Raw genomic sequence first — 17,258 nt, forward strand, 5'->3', positions numbered from 1 at the left:
CTAACGGCAGCTGGTGGGGGCCTGCCAGGGGCTCATCGGGACACGAGCCGAGCCAAACCCCCAGGGGAACGTTCCGGGCGGGCTGGGAGGGTTCGAGGTTGGGTCCCTACGGCCCGGAGCACAAAGCCAGCGGCATTCGTTGAAAGCAAATACTGCGGCCATTTGTCCCCAAAGGCAGAGGCCTGGCCAGGAGGACAGGGCTGCCAGGGGGACAGGCAGCACAGGCCGTCCAGGGGTCGGCTGGGTCTCCAGCAGAGAACGGGACACCACGCGTGTCCTGGGCACGGGAGGCTTTAGGTGTCGGGTGGAAAACCCACGCCAGGCACACAGGGCTGGGGAGACAGAGGAACGGCTGGAGCACGTGCCTGACAGGGTGCGGCCCAGTTCCCACCCAGCAGCACCGGGGAGCACCTCAGAGCGAGCACGACAGCACGTGGCCCGTAAGCGGAGACGAAACTGTAGGCTGACTCCATTGAATTAAACACGCACAAGATCGGCCCTACGCCCCGAGTGCGCGTCTGTGAGGGCGCCTGCTGCCTGCTCGGGCCTGTGCGTGTGCAGTCCTGGTCTGACCACAGGGCCACACTATCAACTAATGAAGCGGCGTCATCCACCCCGTTGATGGATGGTCGGGGAGGGGCCAAGCTCCCTGTCACAAAGGGGAAAACTCTGCAACCCAGAAGCTGCAGAGATGAGATGGCACAGCAGGGCGGGCGCAGGCCCCGGTTCCGTCCCCAGCACCAGGGTCCCCGAGCACCGCCCGGAGTGATCCCCGAGCATAGGAGTGAGCCCTGAGCACCTCGGGAGGCGGTCCTGAAACAAAACAAACAAAAAATCTGCAATCTCCCAGCAGGGGAGAAAGAACAGTGGCATCAAGGCCCGGCACCAAACCTTCAGCCCTTCCGTCTCACCCTGCCAGCTCCTCAGAGTCACAGTGTGGCCCCAGAGCCAGGCTGATGCCCCCCCACGCCCCAGGGTGAGCTCTCCAGGGGCTCCCTGAAGCCTGGGCTGCCCACCTCCTTCTCTTCCCCTCCCCTTCCTTTTCCCTCCCCCCCCCCTTTTTGGGTCACACCCAGCGATGCTCAGGGCTCACTCCTAGCTCTGCACTCAGGAATTACTCCTGGTGGTGCTCAGGGCACTATATGGGATGCTGGGAATCGAACCCGGGTCGGCTGCGTGCAAGGCAAACGCCCTCCCCGCTGTGCTATCGCTCCGGCCCCCTTTCTTTTCCTTTTTATTGTCTGACTCACTCAGGACCCGCAGACGTCTGAGTTGGGCCTCACTCAGCCGTCTGGCACAGCCTGTACTGCACGAGTGTTTCCTGATGGGACAGTGTCACTTTCATTCCTTCCTAATCTCTCTCACACACAGTCCACTGGGGCCAAAAATAATCGGGCACTGGTATCACGTGACTGAGATAATGAAGTTTTTCAACTCTGACATAATCAAAATGGGAGAGTTTGTTTCTGAGTGATGCAAAGTGAAGACTTTTGGGGAGATGCATGTTTTAAACAAGGAAAAGCTCATTTTTTCTACCCAAATCACACAAGTCCAAGGAACCTTCGCTATGAAGAGATACTTGTTCCATCAAATACATGAAAACATGCACCTGGGACTCCACACGACTTTGAAACAGCGCACAAAACACAGCAACGCTGGGGCTGGAGCGAGAGCACAGTGGGGAGGGTGTTTGCCTTGCACACAGCTGACCTGAGTTTGATTCCCAGCATCCCATATGGTCCCCTGAGCACTGTCAGGGGGTAATTCCTGAGTGTAGAGCCAGGAGTAACCCTTGTGCATTGCCAGGTGTGACCTGAAAAGCAAAAAAAAAAACCCAAAAAACCAAAAATACAAACCAGCAACGCTTCCTACACAGGGTGAGGAATTCCAAGCAGCCTGAACACAGGCTGGTTCTAGAACTTTAGAAGTTATCTAGAGACATAAACACAAATCCTGGCAGTATAGATCTCATGTGCAGATCAGACAGACACACACACAAGTTCAGTGACACTTTAATTAACACCTACTACAACAAAAGAGGCCCCGGAGAGGAGACAGTGAAGGGCAGAGCCTGGCCAGTTTCGGCCGGATGGGGCCTAGAGCCCCCCTTTCCGGAGAACCTCCCGGGGGCCTCCACATGGCTGCAGCCGCGCCAAAGAACACGACTCTCACCCCCCTAGCACCACAGCCAATCTGTCACTGTCACTGTCATCCCGCTGCCCATTGATTTGAGTGGGCACCAGTAACGTCTCTCATTGAGAGACTTACTATTACTGTTTTTGGCATATCTAATATGCACGGGTAGCTTGCCAGGCTCTGCCGTGCGGGCGATACTCGCTTGCTTGCCGGGCTCTCCGAGAGGGGCAGAGGACTCAACTCGGGTCAGCCGCATGAAAGGCGAACGCCCAACCGCTGTGCTATGGCTCCAGCCCCCACAGCCAATATTTCTGATATTTCCAAGGGAAACTGACCTGGAAGAGCCGAGCTGGAGATACAGTTTCAATATAAGCGACACAGAAGAAGTGGGCAGGTTAGCGTGATTCAACTATGCCCATACAGGAGCTAACTTCATAGTGAGGTGAGCAACTACGGACATCAAAAATGTGTAAATCAGAAACATGTGTGCAAACTGCCTCAAGGCGCAGGGAGGCACCAGGCTGCCACTCTGACCCAGGCACTTGTTTCGGTTTGCTTTTGCCCCAGGCCCTCCAACAGTGCTCGGGGCTTACTGCTGGCTCCAGCTCAGAGGTCACTCCAGCCTGCTTGGTACTCAGGGGATGATCTGGGGAGCCACGGGGTGGGGGGGGACCCTAGGTCGCCGCCTGCGAGACAAGCACTCGACCCCCTGCACTATTGTTCCAAAACAAGCTTTTTACAAGAGAAAATATTTATTCTTGTTATTTCAGAACTCTTTTATCCAGACAGATATTTTACTGAATCTGTCGCTTTTAAAAAGTCACTCCTGGGCCACAGAGAGCACAACGGGTAAGGCGCTGTCGGTCCAGGCTCCACCCCGGCACCCCCTACGGCTCCGTGAGCACCATCCGGGGTAATTCTCGAGTGCAGAGCCAGGAGTGACCCCTGAGCATTGCTGGGTGTGACCCAAAAACAAAGGGGCTGGAGCGATAGTACAGTGGGTAGGGCAGGTAGGCCATTTGCCTGGCATGCAAGGCGACCCCGGGTTCAAGTCCAGCATCCCACACGGTCCCCCAAGTACCGCCAGGAGTGATTCCTGAGTGCAGAGCCAGGAGTAACCCCTGAGCAAAACAAACAAACAAACAAACAAATAAGAAACTAAACAAAAAGCCAGCTCTTGGCTGAATACAGTGAAAAGTCAGCAGTGGGAGAATATTACGAAGTAAGGTAACGGATATTGATAGAACCATGTCAGAGCGGAACACGGTAATCTGAAACACAGCAATATACTGACACTTCTATGTCACGGGGAAGGCTCTGATGGGGCTGGGCAAACCCTCACAGGCCAGAGTACCCTGGGTGATGCCCAACCCCACCCAACACCCAGCACCCAGGTGGCACAGCCAGGGATGGCCCAAAGGAGGGGAAAGAAAAATGAAGTCGTTTAGAACCCTTTTGGGAGGCTGTGCCGATAATACAGCGATGATACAGCGGGGAGGGCGTTTGCCTTGCACGTGGCCAACCCGGGTTCAATTCCCAGCATTCCATGTGGGCCCCCCCCCCCCAGCACTTTCTGGGTGTGACCCAAAAAGCCAAAATAAATAAATAAGCAAACAAATAAAACAGCTTTGGGGAACTCACGGGCGTGAAGCGGAGCTATTCCGGCAGGCCCGTCTCCAGAAGCCCCCAGTGCTCGCCAGGAAAGAGCTGCCGGCTGCCCACCTGGACGACCGCGAGGACGCTCCCCGTCCCGGGAAAAGGAGACCCGGGGGTGTGGCGCCTCCAGCCCGAGTTCCACAGCTCAGGCCGTTTCCTGAGCCGTACCTGGCTGCCATGGGCAGGTGACCTGCCGAGCACCTGCTGGATGTCGAGTCCCCGAGCCAGAGCCCCCAGGGAACACCCTCGGGGGTGGTGGCTCAGCAAGTGAAGCCCCCCAGGGGTGTCACAGACTGGGCCCAGGAGCTGCGGACGGGTGGGAGAAACTCGGGCCCCTCGTTCTTTTTTTTTGGGGGGGGGGCGTTGGCGAGAGGGGGCGGGTGGTTTGTGTCACACCTGGCGATGCTCAGGGGCTGCTCCTGGCTCTGTGCTCAGGGATCACGCCTGGTGGGCTCAGGGCTCCACAAGGGGTGCTGAGGGTCGAACCTAGGGGGGCCGTGTGCAAGGCAAAGGCCCTCCCTGCAGCACAACGGCCCCTCCCATTCTGAACCGGCAGACTACGTGTCACCTGCTGGTGGGGAACACACAGACAACACACACCACCCCGGGCTTCCTGGCTGCCAGGGGGCCCCAGGCTAAAGGTCAGATTTCCTCTGATATAGGGGGGACAAAGGACCCATCCCGAGCCCCAGCACTGACCTGCAGAAGCCCCAGCAGAAGCCATAGTGCCCACTTCCGCTCTATCGGATACAACGTTGCTCCCAATGTCCCATTTGTGGATGTGGCCACGCCCAGGTGAGGGGGGGGACCCACTGCTTCAGTTCCTGCTGCGTGTCAGCCGGACCCTGCTGGGCACGAGGGGGCCTGCGGCACAGGACACAGACACTGACACGTCAGAGGTGGGCGCAACAGGGAAAGGGGTGGCCAGTGCGGCCCTTCCGAGGGTGGGGACAGTGAATGAGCAGCAGCTGGTCCCAGGTAAGCCCAGGGCCACGGGCAGGGGCGAGAGCGGCCCCTGGGTGCACGGGGTCAAGAACCACCAATAGCGGTTCTGGATAGGAGGGCTGGCACAAACTTAGGGATCATGCCGACGCTGTGACGGGCCGTGGGGACAGCTCCAGGGCTGCGCGCACAGACTCCGCGTGCGGGAGGTCTGGACTCCAGCCCCCGCGCCGCAGGGAGCGGGCCCTGAGCACCGAGCCCGGAGAAGCCCCCCGAAGGAAGCGGAAAACAGCAGAAACAGAAACTTAAAAGGAATCTTATTTGGCGGTGAATCAGCCAAGGTGGAGAAACTGAGGCCAGAGTGACAAGGGAGTCAGAGCGTGCGTCTGTCGGAGCAGTTTCGCCGTCTGTCTGTCTGCGGGTCATGGGCCGTGAGCACCAACACGCCGTCCACACACCCGCCACCATAGGCCGCTGAGAAGCGCGATGATGCTAAGGCACACGGGAGCCAGCCAGCACCCCCCGCCCCCAAACCCGTCAAGGCTGAGGGGCCTGGCCCATGAGGGGGGGAGGGGAGAGGGACAGAGGACGCGAGTGCCAGGCACGCGAGGGGGCGGGTCCTGTGCCTACGACGGCCCCCTTGCCCAGAGCCAACACTAGGAACCCTGGAGGCGTCACTGAACATGCTCGTCTCAGGCCAGCGAGCACCCCAGGGCCCAGGGTGCCAGCGTGGTGCCCTACCCAAGTGGTCCACCCCCACCCCGGCGGTCACTGGCACGGCCTGGCCTCCCGGACCCTAGCACTGAAATGCCAGTGGACTGAGTATTGCTGAGAATGGCCCAGAGCCTCCGAGCACTGCCCGGCCCGCCCCCGCCCCCACCCCCGCCCCAAAACAAAGAAAAGAGAAGGAGAGGACTTTCGTTCTATTTCCCCCAAGGTCCTGGGGTGCTGAGGCGAGGGGTCTGCATTCCTGGCGCCCTCACAGGGTCATCCTACCCGCGGTGATCTCGGGGGGAACCTGGGCACCTGGGAAGCCCGAATGCCCTGCGCAGAACAGGACAGCTGGAGCACTGGGCTGGCAGGAGCTGCAGCGCCTGGTGCAATAAGCACTGAGCTGAGAGTCGCCTCGGTACTTGCTGGATGCGGCCCAAAGGAACCTGGACAATCCCTCAGGGGAGCAGTAGGCAGCTGTGGCCTGACAGAGCCTCTGTCTCCCCATCACGGGGCAGTGGGGCCCGAGGAAGCACCCACGCACCCCGCCTACAGCCCCCCCCCCTGCCCGACACACCCGGGGAAGCAGTTCCACCATAAGCATTCTACAACGTCACATCCAGCTCCGGTCAGTGCAAGATCTTCGCACGGTCGCGAGCTCGGGTGAGGAGCCCACAGAGACACGCAGGTTCTCAGCACCCGGCTCGCGCCCCTGGGGGAGCCACAGCCTCCTGCTGCCCACGGGCCGGAGCCTCGCAAGGTGGTCACTGCAGTGAACGTGAATCAGAAATCGCAGCTGAGGGGCCGGAGCGATAGCACAGCGGGTGGGGCGTTTGCCTTGCACGCAGCCGACCCGGGTTCTAATCCCAGCATCCCATGGGGTCCCCTGAGCACCGCCAGGGGTAATTCCTTAGTGAAGAGCCAGGAGTAACCCCTGTGCATCGCCAAAAACAAAACACAACAAACAAACAAACAAACAAACAAAAAGAAATCGAAGCTGGCCAAGGCTCACCCCCAGCACTTGCTTCTGCATGACTCAAAGAAGCCCGCGGATGCTGGCAGGACCCTGGGGCGCCGTCTGAGGGCCTTCGAGCGCGGCAGGGCCAGGTGCTGTCACCATCCTGGCACAGCGACCTGGTAGGATTCTTCAGTGGTTTCCACGTGGGCCAGCTCTGGTCCGTGAGTGTGAAAAGCTCGAGATCCTGCTGCCGTAGCTCTCAGAAACCAGACTGCAGAATCCCGGGGGGCGGGGGGGCGGGAGGGGCGGGCGGAGGCGTCCAGGCGCTGGAAGCAGCAGCCGGGTCGGGTGAAGGGTGCGAGGGGTAAGGCACCTCGGTGCATGAGGCTGCTCCACGCTCGTCCCACGCAGCCAGCGAGCTCCTGACAGGAAGCTACGGCCACCCGGCAGCCTGGCGCGTGATTAACCGGAGGGGGGGGGTTGGTGTTCCCCACCAGGGCCCCCCCTGCCCAGGCCACTGCCCCCTCTCCGGGGGAAACATCCCTCGGCACCCCTGCCCCCACCCTCTTCCCGCGAAGGAAGAGAAAGTGGCCCCTCTCAGACGGCTCCACCGCCCACTCGGGGAAACACTGTCAGACCCCGGCGGCTCGGGCCCTGACCACATCCGAGGCATCAGGGGGGCAAGAAGGCAGAGGCCGCAGCCAGCCGGCCTTAGCCTGCCCAGGCCTTTCAGCAGAGGGCACGGCGTCTGCCATTCTCCCCGTAATCCCTTCATTCAGGAAGTATTTACTGGACATACACTCTGGACCAGGTGCTTGCTCCACGGTTTCCTTTCACACGCAATAAAAGCCAAAGCCGTTTACGACAGCCTCCCGCCCTGCTCCCGGTGCTGCCACGGGGCCTTTGCACTCACCGCCGGCGCGGCCCGGCCTGTTGCACCGACGGCAGGACTGGCTCCGTCCATCACCTGCTCGGCTCCAGTGCCACCTCCTCACAGCAGAGTTCCCTAATTACCTCTCCAGACAGCTTATCAGATGGGGCAACCTCCTCCACCACACTTAGTGCTAGGAGAAAAATTCCAAGCCATTCCCTCCCCCGGCCAACGACTTGTCTAGACTGGAAGCGGCAAGGACAGAGGCCACGTCCGTGTTCTCTCTCCACGGAGGGACCCAACGGGCCCTCGCTGAGTCCGGGATGAACACACAGACAAGAGGCCCCTCGGAGGGGACCTCTGGGCCGGGCCTGTCACCTACGCCCGGCGCAGACCCGAGGGCGCGGTTCCCCATCTGATCCGGCCGCCCCGCATTCAGGAGCACCCTTCAGTGGGCAGGGCAGGCAAGAAGGGAGAATTAAGGAGCTGCTAAACCGGCTCGGAGGCGGCTACTCTCAAGTGACTGCAAACAAGGCCGGGCTGCCCAATGGGCCCCCGGCACCCCCCTTCCCAGGGGCCTGGCGAGTCACAGCCCCTCTGCTGGTGTCCACAGCCCTGGCAAAGGCCCTGACTCAGCATGCTGCACGGGAGAGCAGGGCCGGGGTGGGGGCTGCAGGTAGGGGTCTCTCCCAGGGTCAGGAAGAGCCCACTACGCTCAGCGGGGACGGGGGCCGCTGCTGAGGCACCCCCACACCCATCCGCTCCTAGTCGCATGCACCCCATCAGACAAGGCCAGCTCCCCCCCGGGACGGAGGGGAGCCCTGCGGGGAAGGGGGGGGCGCCCCCTCACTCTGGACATCCCTGAGGAGTCCAGGACCAAGCCGGGGGCCCTGTTTCGTTTCCGACTGCAGGTCCCCCCAAGTTCCTCCTGGGCCGCCAGAAGAAGGGGTGCAGTGCAGACTGGACTTGGAACTCTGCAGCTGGCCCGCAGGCCCATTGCAGGGGCTCCCTGGGGCCCCCGGGGGGACCAGGGCAGGAAGCAGATCACGCCAAGGGCAGCTTCCCCCAACTTTCCGGGGGCTGCAGGGATCCCCGCCCCCTACGCATCAGACCCCGGGTGACCCGAAGGCGGGTCGCCTGGGGGGGCCCGGGAGGGCGACAGTCAGGGGCGCTGTCTCCGGGCCGCGACCTTTTCCCACGCTGCCCTCAGCCCTCGCGGGGCTCCGGGGCGCCCCCCACGGGGTCCCCATCGGCGGGGGCTGCCGCCCGCGGGGGCCTGTCCCCTCGCGGCGACCCCGGGAGCAGCCCCGGCCCCCCCGCGTCCCCGCCCGGGGATGCCCTTGAGGCCGCGCCGCGCGCACCTCCCCGGGGCCCCCGGAACCCGCGCCGGCCCGGGGGCCCCTCCGGACACCCCGCGGGGCCCCGGGCCGCCCCCCCCGCGCGCGGTCCCCGCGCCCCGCCCGCCCGCCGCCCCGCGTCCCCCCGCGCCCCGCGGGGTCCCCCGACGTCCACTCGCCGGGCCCCGCGCGCCGCCCACAGGCCCCGCGGCCCCCGCCCGGCTTCCGGCCGCGCCGGCGCCTCGGCCCGCCCCGGCCGGCCCGGGCCCCGCAACCCCGCGGCGCCTCGGCCCCGCGCCCACCGCAGGGGACCCCGGGGCCGCCCGCCGCCCCCCGCCGCCGCGCCCGGCGCCCCCGCTCACCCGAGCCCGTGGTGGCTGCCATCTTGCGTCGCTGTCGCGCCCAGGCCGGCCCCGTCTTCACCCCCGCCCGGCCCGCAGTGCGCAGGCGCGCGCAGGCGCACACGCACGCCGCCGCCGCCGCCGGGACCCGGACCCGCCGACCCGGCCCCGCCGCCCCGGCCCGGGACCCGCCACTGCAACCCGGGACCCGCCGCCCCGGCCCGGGACCCGCCGCTGCAACCCGGGACCCGCCGCCCCGGACCCGCCGCCCCGGCCCGGGACCCGCCGATCCGGACCCGCCGCCCCGGCCCGGGACTCGCCGCTGCAACCCGGGACCCGCCACCCCAGTCCGGGACCCGCCGACCCGGACCCGCCGCCCCAGTCCGGGACCCGCCGACCCGGACCCGCCGTCCTAGCCCGGGACCCGGGACCCGCCGCTGCAACCCGGGACCTACCAGCCAGACCCGCCTCCCTAGCCCGGGACCCGCCGACTCGGACCCGCCACCCCAGCCCGGGATCCGCCGACTCGGACCCACCGCTCCAACCCGGGACCAGCCGCTGCAGCCCGGGACTCGCCAGCCCGGACCCGCCACCCCAGCCTGGGACCCGCCAACCGGGACCCGCCACCGTAGGCCGGGACCCTTCGTTGCAACCCAGGACCCGCCAGTCTGGGACTTGCCAGCCCGGACCCGCCGCCCCAGCCCGGGACCCTTTGTTGCAACGCGGGACCCGCCAACCAGGACCTGCTGCCCCAGCCCGGGACACGCCGCCCGGGACACGCCTCCGGACACGCCAGCCCGGGACCCGCCGCTGCACCCGCGCGGCCGCCCCCCACCTGCACGTGTCTCCAGCGCGGGGCGGCCGAGGCGGTGAGCCGCGAGACCCCCATCCCCACCCCCACCCGCGAGGTCCCCTCGGGGCCGCCGACACGGATCTCCCATCCGTGGGCGCTTCCCTGCCCGGTGCACCCTGCGCGGGGGGATTCCCGTGAACAACGAAGCCGGGACAGGCCGAAACTCAACTCTTCTGCTGGGGAGACCGAGGCAGATCGTGCGCGCCGCCGGCGCTCTGGCTCCGCAGCGGCAGACGCTACCGAGGGGCCAGCTTGGAAGGGGTGCGCCCCCCCAGGACGCCCCCCGTGCACCCCTCGTGGGCGCAGCTGCGCATCCACTCAGGTACTGACCAGGAAGCACCTCCTGGGTCCATGCAGCGCTGGGTGCTGAGGACGAGCCCCCCCCACCCCCATTGGGGAGCACCGCGAGCAGAGGGCGAGGAAAGGAACTCGCGTGTGATGGGAGAGTGCAGGGGCGGGGCCTGGGGTTTGGGCTGGCGGTGTGCAGGGCCTTTGCGGCCAGAGGTCACCGTCAGTGGTGGGTCTGCACCGTGTGACCGTGTGGCCATGCACTCCCCTGGAGTGGCCTGAGAAGCCCGTCCTCCGGAGGCTGAGAGGCTGACGGGACGGTCTCGGGATCCCGGCCCGCGGGGACAGAGAGAGGACGCCCGCCTCCCCTGCCCCTCGGCCACCCCGGAGCCCTTGGCTCCATCCGTCCTGATGGTGACAGTGGTTATTGGGCCTGAAGGCAGTGAGTGCTCTGGGCTTCCTTCTGGCTCTGTGCTCAGGAGCACTTTGCCCGCTGCACTCACTCCTCGGTCCCGCGGCTCTGCCCTTTTCCCCAAGGGAGAAGCCGCCCCTTGCGTCTCCCTCAGATGGGCCCAGTTGTCGTCCCCGTCCGTCTCCATGGGTCACGCTCCTCAGGGCAGCCGTGGGCCCAGCGGAAATGTGACTGAAATGCACCCCGAGAGTTGACGGCTGGAGAATCTCCAGCAAGGCTGGTCCTCAGACACGGAGCCTGGAAGAGTGTGGGACGCCCCTCGGAGACCAGGACCCTCGGGAGGAGTCAGGAGAGAAGGGGCCTCCGTCCCCCCAGCACGCACACACGGGGCCCTGCCCTAAGGGCCGGCACTAGGCGCCTTTGCTCGAAGGTCTCAGCTCTGCACTGCACAGCCCCGTGAGCAAGTGTCTTCCTAAAACGGGCACCCGGGTGCCCCATGTCCTTCCCCTGCTTCACAGTTGTCAGCACATCAGAGATTTGAAGAATGTCTCCGGCGACACAGGCTCTTTAAAGCCCCCTGAAACAAAACAGCTGCCCCATCCTCCACCCCTCCACCCCCCAACCAGGGCTTTTGTCTGTGTTGTTTCCCATCCTCAGTTCCCAGAGCCAGCATCACCTCCTCAGGAGAGCCTTCCTTGATTTCTCCAACCAAGTCACACGCAGCTGTAATGCCTTTCAGGGTGCCCGTGGCTCTCCTTCCCAGCACCGTCCACGTAAGCAGTGATCACCGCATCATTCCGCGCATCTGGGAAGTCAGGTGTGTCTTGAAGGCTGGAAGAGCACAGAGAACATTTGCCCTGGATTTGGGTGTGATTTGTCAGTAGCGGCAGGAAGCGTGTGGGTCCCAAAAGGCGGACCCGCCTCTTGAGCGAAACATTTCTGGATTTGTCTTCATTCACATGCATGGTATTGCGTGAATTCGGGCAAGAGTCAAATCTTCCTGCCATCAGTTCCTCCCTTTTGAGTGTGTGTGTGTGTGTGTCTGTTCAGCATGTGTATGCTTGTGATAGTATCAACCTCTTACGGTTGCTGTGGAGATTTAAAAACATGTGAAAAACCATTTATTTTTCATACAAACAAAGCAAACAAGAGAGAGAGAGAGAGACTTCTGGTGAGCGGGGCATGAGCGCTCAACGGCCTGCAGAGCTCCGTGCCTGAGTTTTACTGTGACTACTGCGACACGTACCTCACCCACGACTCTCCCTCTGTGAGAAAGGCTCACTGCAGCGGCAGGGAACACAGAGAGAATGTGAAGGAAATTTCTACCATCAGAAACGGATGGAGGAGCAGGCCCAGAGCCTGACTGATAGGACAACCGCTGCATTCAACAAGGCGAGAGGCCTCCACCTCCATTCTCTGCTCCTCCTCCTGCAGGGGCGGTGACCCCCCCCTCCGCCCAGTCTCCCGGGTCCTCCTCGCCCCGGGATGATGCCAGCACCCCATACGGCCCCCCCAATGAGGCCAATGATGAGCCCCTTTCTCCTAGGATGATGCCAGGGGGACCTGCTCCTGGGATGAGGCCCCCAGTGGGAGGCCATATGCCCATGAAGCCCGGGCCTCCAGTGATGAGACCCCCCCGCCCCGTGATGGTGCCCACTCGGCCTGGAATGACTCAGCCAGACATAAGGAGAGTGGGAGCCGACCTCTCTCTCTCTCTTTCTCTCTCTCTCTCTCTCTCTCTCTCTCTCTCCACTTCCTGTCACTTGTTCTTCACCAGGAGATCCTGGGACTGTGACTCGGTATTCTCCAGGGTTCTAGAGGGAGACGTGCCCCCCCTTCCCATCAGAGAGAGGATAGTTTGGGAGGGGTAGTAAATGGAACAAAAAAACAATTTTTATTTGGGCTGGAGCGATAGTACAGCGGGGAGGGCGTTTGCCTTGCACGTGGCTGATCTGGGTTCAATTCCCAGCATCCCATATGGTCCCCTGAGCACCGCCAGGAGTAATTCCTGAGTGCAGAGCCAGGAGTAACCCCTGTGCATCGCCAAGTGTGACCCAAAAAGCAAAAAAAAAAACAAAAAAACCAATTTTATTTATTTTTTTGTGAAACATGGAAATAAAGTTGTCGACTCAGTTAAAAGGAAAAGAGAGAGAGAGAGAGAGAGAGAGAGAGAGAGAGAGAGAGAGAGAGAGAGAGGTGGGGGGACACTAGAAAGGCTGGCATTCATGCAGTCACCGTACCCAGCTTTCAATCCTCCCAACAACTGGACGTGGGAACTCTTGAGAATATCCCCGTTTTATCTGACTTGCAGTACCCGGTATGGACTCCGGCGAGGCTGTGGCGCTACCAGGCACTCGGTGGCCACAACACCCCCAATTAGATAAATAAAAAGATGAGAGTCAGAGGGGCCAGAGCGATAGCACAGCGGAGCACAGCGGGTGGGGCGTTTGCCTTGCATGCGGCCGACCAGGGTTCGATCCCCGGCATCCCATATGGTCCCCCAAGCACCACCAGGAGTAATTCCTGAGTGCAAAGCCAGGAGTAACCCCTGAGCATAGCTGGGTGTGACCCAAAAAGCAAAAAAAAAAAAAAAAAAAAAAGATGAGAGTCAGAGCTAACATGTAGGGGATTAAAATGCGGAATTTCTGGGGGGCGGGGGGCGGTGATAACACATTGGAGTGTCCGCGGGAGCTCCAGATTCAAACCCCACCACCACCCACGCGACCCCCAAAACACCATACGCGGGTGCTGGGTAGCCCCCAGCACCGCTCGGTTTGGCCCTAAAAACAAGGAGTAAAAATCACAAGCTTCATATCCATAATGCTCATAAATGGTCACTGCGTAGGGCCGTAGGGCCCTGGGTTCTAGGGAATGGCTGGCCGGCAAAACTGACAAAGGGAACTTTTCTTTGGGAATTCCGAGAAGAGGTTAAAGGCGTTGGTCCGGGGCATGCTGGTTAGTGTAGTGTAAGGACTGTCGCGGGGCCTGCTGGGAGTTGTAGTCCGCCTCCGCGGGACGCCCCGCCCCCTCTCCGGAGCGCGTCCCCGTCTCGGCGTTGAGACTTGAAGCTTCAACTGATGCAAATTAGAGCCTCGCTTCATTGTGGGGGAGGTAGTAAATGGTTTATAGAACTGAAGCCTTTAATTTTATTTACTGTTTGTCTTGGGGCCGCACCCGGCGCTGCTCGGGGCTGACTCCTGCCTCTGTGCTCAGGGGCCACTCCCGGTGGGCTCGGGGGACCCTATGGGGCGCCGTGGGGGAGGGGGGATCGAACCTCCCCTCTGTGCTGTGGCTCCGGCCCTAGAACGAAAGAACTTAGGAAGGAGCTTCGGCACGGAGTGAAAGCCCTGGAAGCGTCAGCTGCCGTTACTATTATTTGCAGGACAGTCGTCATCATTTCCGTGGGTCAGATTAGGAAACTGAGGCTCCAGGAGGAGAGCGATGGTTTCCCCAGGGTCGGCCGAGGGGGGGCGTGGAGAGCGGCACGGCCCGAGCGCGGGACTGGGCAGCGGACACTCGCGTTTGTTGATGCTCAGCGGGAAGGTCGAGTAGGCTGAGTCAACACACAACACACACGGCGTCACTTCCTCTGTCGGTGACTGGTCCAGGGCCGCGCGGACGCGGTGGCTTGGGAAGGGGGCGTGTTTGCACAGTTTCCTTCCCCCGTCCTAGCTGGGGACAGGACTCTCTCTGCACCCTTCTCTTCCTTCCTCTAATATGCGGTGGCGATGTGGAGCTGCGACAGCAGAGTGAGACCATGAGGCAGGCAGAAGTCTGAGGCCGAAACAGTGGACAGACAAGTGCCAGGCCAGGGGCCATGGTCAGCGCCGGGCTTGGGCCAGGAGCCGGGCTCCCCGGCTGCTCCCCACAGACCTTAAGACGGGAGATGAGTTTCTCCACGTGTAAGTTGTCCCCAAGGGTAGCAATTTGTTATCTGTAGCTAAAAGCATACCTAAGAGGGTTCTAGCAGGGTAAGAAGGTGGTGCAGGGACTGGAGGGATAGCACAGCGGGTAGGGCGTTTGCCTTGCACGCGGCTGATCCAGGTTCTAATCCCAGCATCCCATATGGTCCCCTGAGCACTGCCAGGAGTAATTCCTGAGTGAAGAGCCAGGAGAAACCCCTGTGCATGCATTGCCGGGTGTGACCCAAAACAAACAAAAAAAAAGAAGGTGGTACAGCTGGAGGGAGTGTGGGGTGGGGGGAGACGGAGAGACACAGAGAGACAGGAATGGAATTTGGTCCCAAGAGCTAGTTGAGAGGGAGAGACAGGCTCTGCGGGCAGGAGGCTCAGTTTCACCCTTCAGCACCACATTCTCCCTGGGCTCGGCCAAAAGCCACTTTCCCCAGCACTGCTGGTGGGACATGCCCACCCCTCCCCACCTAACAAAATAGACATGCTGTGGACTGTTATAGCATGTATTCAAACTGTGTCTCAAGCAGACAAGAAGAAAATATCTAGGAAGTCTGGCATTTCTGGGATGTGAAAGGCACGAGTCAAGCAAACAAACAAAAAGGCAATGGGGAGTTTATGCCAACTCAATCAGCTTAATCAATGGCTGAATAAATAGCAGTACTCTTACATAATTATTTTTTTTTTAAAAAGAAAGAGAGATAAAAAAGAAAAGCACGAGTCCCTAGGAAAAGCTCTTTGTTTGGCTGTTGTTATTGTTGGGGGTCACACCTGGCATTGCTCAGGGGTCACCGGGACACACTCATCAGTGCCTAGAGAGCTCCTTGGTGACAGGGTTTGAACCAAGTGCTTCCCATGTGCAGGCATGTGCGCCACCACTGGAGCTGCATCCCTGACCCCTGAGAGGCGATTCAGATTATAAAGCACACAACATACATGATGGGACCTGCACTGTTATTTCTGAGAGCAATACTTCTCAGACTCTAATGCACCCATGGATCCTGTTAAAATGCAGATTTTGATTGGGCAGATAAGCGCTGAGAGTGCATTCCTTCCCTTCCCTTCCCCTCCCTCCCCTCCCCTCCCCTCCCCTCCCCTCCCCTTCCCTTCCCTTCCCTCCCTTTCCTTCCCTTCCTTTCCCTTCCCTTCCCTTCCCTCCCCTCCCCTCCCCTCCCCTCCCCTCCCTTCCCTTCCCTCCCTTTCCTTCCCTTCCCTTCCCTTCCCTTCCCTTCCCTCCCTTTCCTTCCCTTCCTTTCCCTTCCCTTCCCTTCCCTTCCCTTCCCTTCCCTCCCTTTCCTTCCCTTCCTTTCCCTTCCCTTCCCTTCCCTTCCCTTCCCTTCCCTTCCCTTCCCTTCCCTCCCTTTCCTTCCCTTCCTTTCCCTTCCCTTCCCTTCCCTTCCCTTCCCTTCCCTTCCCTTCCCTTCCCTTCCCTTCCCTTCCCTTCCCTTCCCTTCCCTTCCCTTCCCTTCCCTTCCCTTCCCTCCCTTTCCTTCCCTTCCTTTCCCTTCCCTTCCCTTCCCTTCCCTCCCTTTCCTTCCCTTCCTTTCCTCCCCTCCCCTCCCCTCCCCTCCCCCCTCCCCTCCCCTCCCCTCCCCTCCCCTCCCCTCTCCTCTCCTCCCCTCCCCTCTCCTCTCCTCTCCTCTCCTCTCCTCTCCTCTCCTCTCCTCTCCTCTCCTCTCCTCTCCTCTCCTCTCCTCTCCTTTCCTTTCCTTTCCTTTCCTGTACCCCTGGCAGTACTCAGGACTTACTTCTGGCTCTGTTCTCAGGAATCACTCTTGATGAGGCTCAAGGGACCATATGGGGTATCATCAAGACAAATGCCCTGTGTGCTATACTATTGCCCAGGCTGTGGATTCTGGCTCAGGGTTTACTCCAGCTCTGCACTCAGGGATCACTCGTAATTTTTTTTTTCTTTCTGGGTCACACCTGGCAATGCTCAGGGGTTACTCCTGACTCTGCACTCAGGAATTACTCCTGGCGGTGCTTAGTAGAATATATGGGATACCGAGGATCGAACCTGGGTTGGTTGCATGCAAGACAAATGCCTACCTGCTGCTGTATTGATCTGGTCCCTTTTTCTTTCTTTCTTTCTTTCTTTCTTTCTTTCTTTCTTTCTTTCTTTCTTTCTTTCTTTCTTTCTTTCTTTCTTTCTTTCTTTCTTTCTTTCTTTTTTTCTTTTCTTTCTTTCTTTCTTTCTTTCTTTCTTTCTTTCTTTCTTTCTTTCTTTCTTTCTTTCTTTCTTTCTTTCTTTCCTTCTTTATTCCCTTCTTTCTTTCTTCCTTTTTTCTCTTTCTCTCTTTCTTTTTTCTTTCTTTCTCTTTCTCCATCTCTGTCTCTCTATCACTGTCTCTGTCTCTCTCTCTCTCCCCCTTCCTTCCTTCTTTCTTTCGAACCTACATCTGACAATACTTGGGTACTATTCCAGGTGTAGTACTTGGTGGTTACTCCTGGCAGTGCTCAGGGTACCATGCAGTGTCAGGGATTGAATCCAGAACTCCTGCATCAAAGCTTGCTCCAGCAAGCTCCAGCGCTTTGAACCATCTCTCTGGCCCTGTATTTCCAGTTTCAAGAAAATATAGAGTCTTGGAGCTGGAGAGGTAGTACAATAGATAGGGCATTTATGTTACAAACAGCTGACCCAGGTTCAATCCCCGGCCCTCGTTTGGTCCCCTGAGCACTACAAGGAGTAATTCCTCAGCACAGAGCCAAGAGTAAGCCCTGAGCATCGCCACGTGCCAGGAAACAAAGGACTAATGCCCAGGCTCATGGTGTCGCTTTTATAATACAGCCTGCAGACATAAAGCTGTGATGTGGGCACTCCACTGACAGGACATAGAGTCCC

The 17,258-nt window shown here is 60.5% G+C and overlaps 1 protein-coding gene and 1 pseudogene across 2 annotated transcripts in view; one reads left to right on the top strand and one right to left on the bottom strand.

Annotated features, from left to right (window-relative positions):
• UBE2V1 (ubiquitin conjugating enzyme E2 V1) overlaps nucleotides 1-12,174 on the bottom strand; it is a 25,893-nt gene extending 13,719 nt beyond the window's left edge. The window contains exon 1 of one of the 2 annotated variants that reach the window (XR_008630161.1): nucleotides 8,974-12,174. Coding sequence is in view for 1 of the 2 variants with exons in the window: in XM_055137837.1 (XP_054993812.1) it covers nucleotides 8,974-8,995 (22 nt within the window). In the remaining variant the exon portion in view is untranslated. The remainder of the gene's footprint in view (nucleotides 1-8,973) is intronic. The other variant, XM_055137837.1, reaches the window with a different exon arrangement.
• LOC129404998 (U1 small nuclear ribonucleoprotein C-like) overlaps nucleotides 11,234-17,258 on the top strand; it is a 16,831-nt pseudogene continuing 10,806 nt past the window's right edge.

The sequence above is a fragment of the Sorex araneus genome, chromosome 5, assembly GCF_027595985.1.
Source record: "Sorex araneus isolate mSorAra2 chromosome 5, mSorAra2.pri, whole genome shotgun sequence".
NCBI lineage: Eukaryota > Metazoa > Chordata > Mammalia > Eulipotyphla > Soricidae > Sorex > Sorex araneus.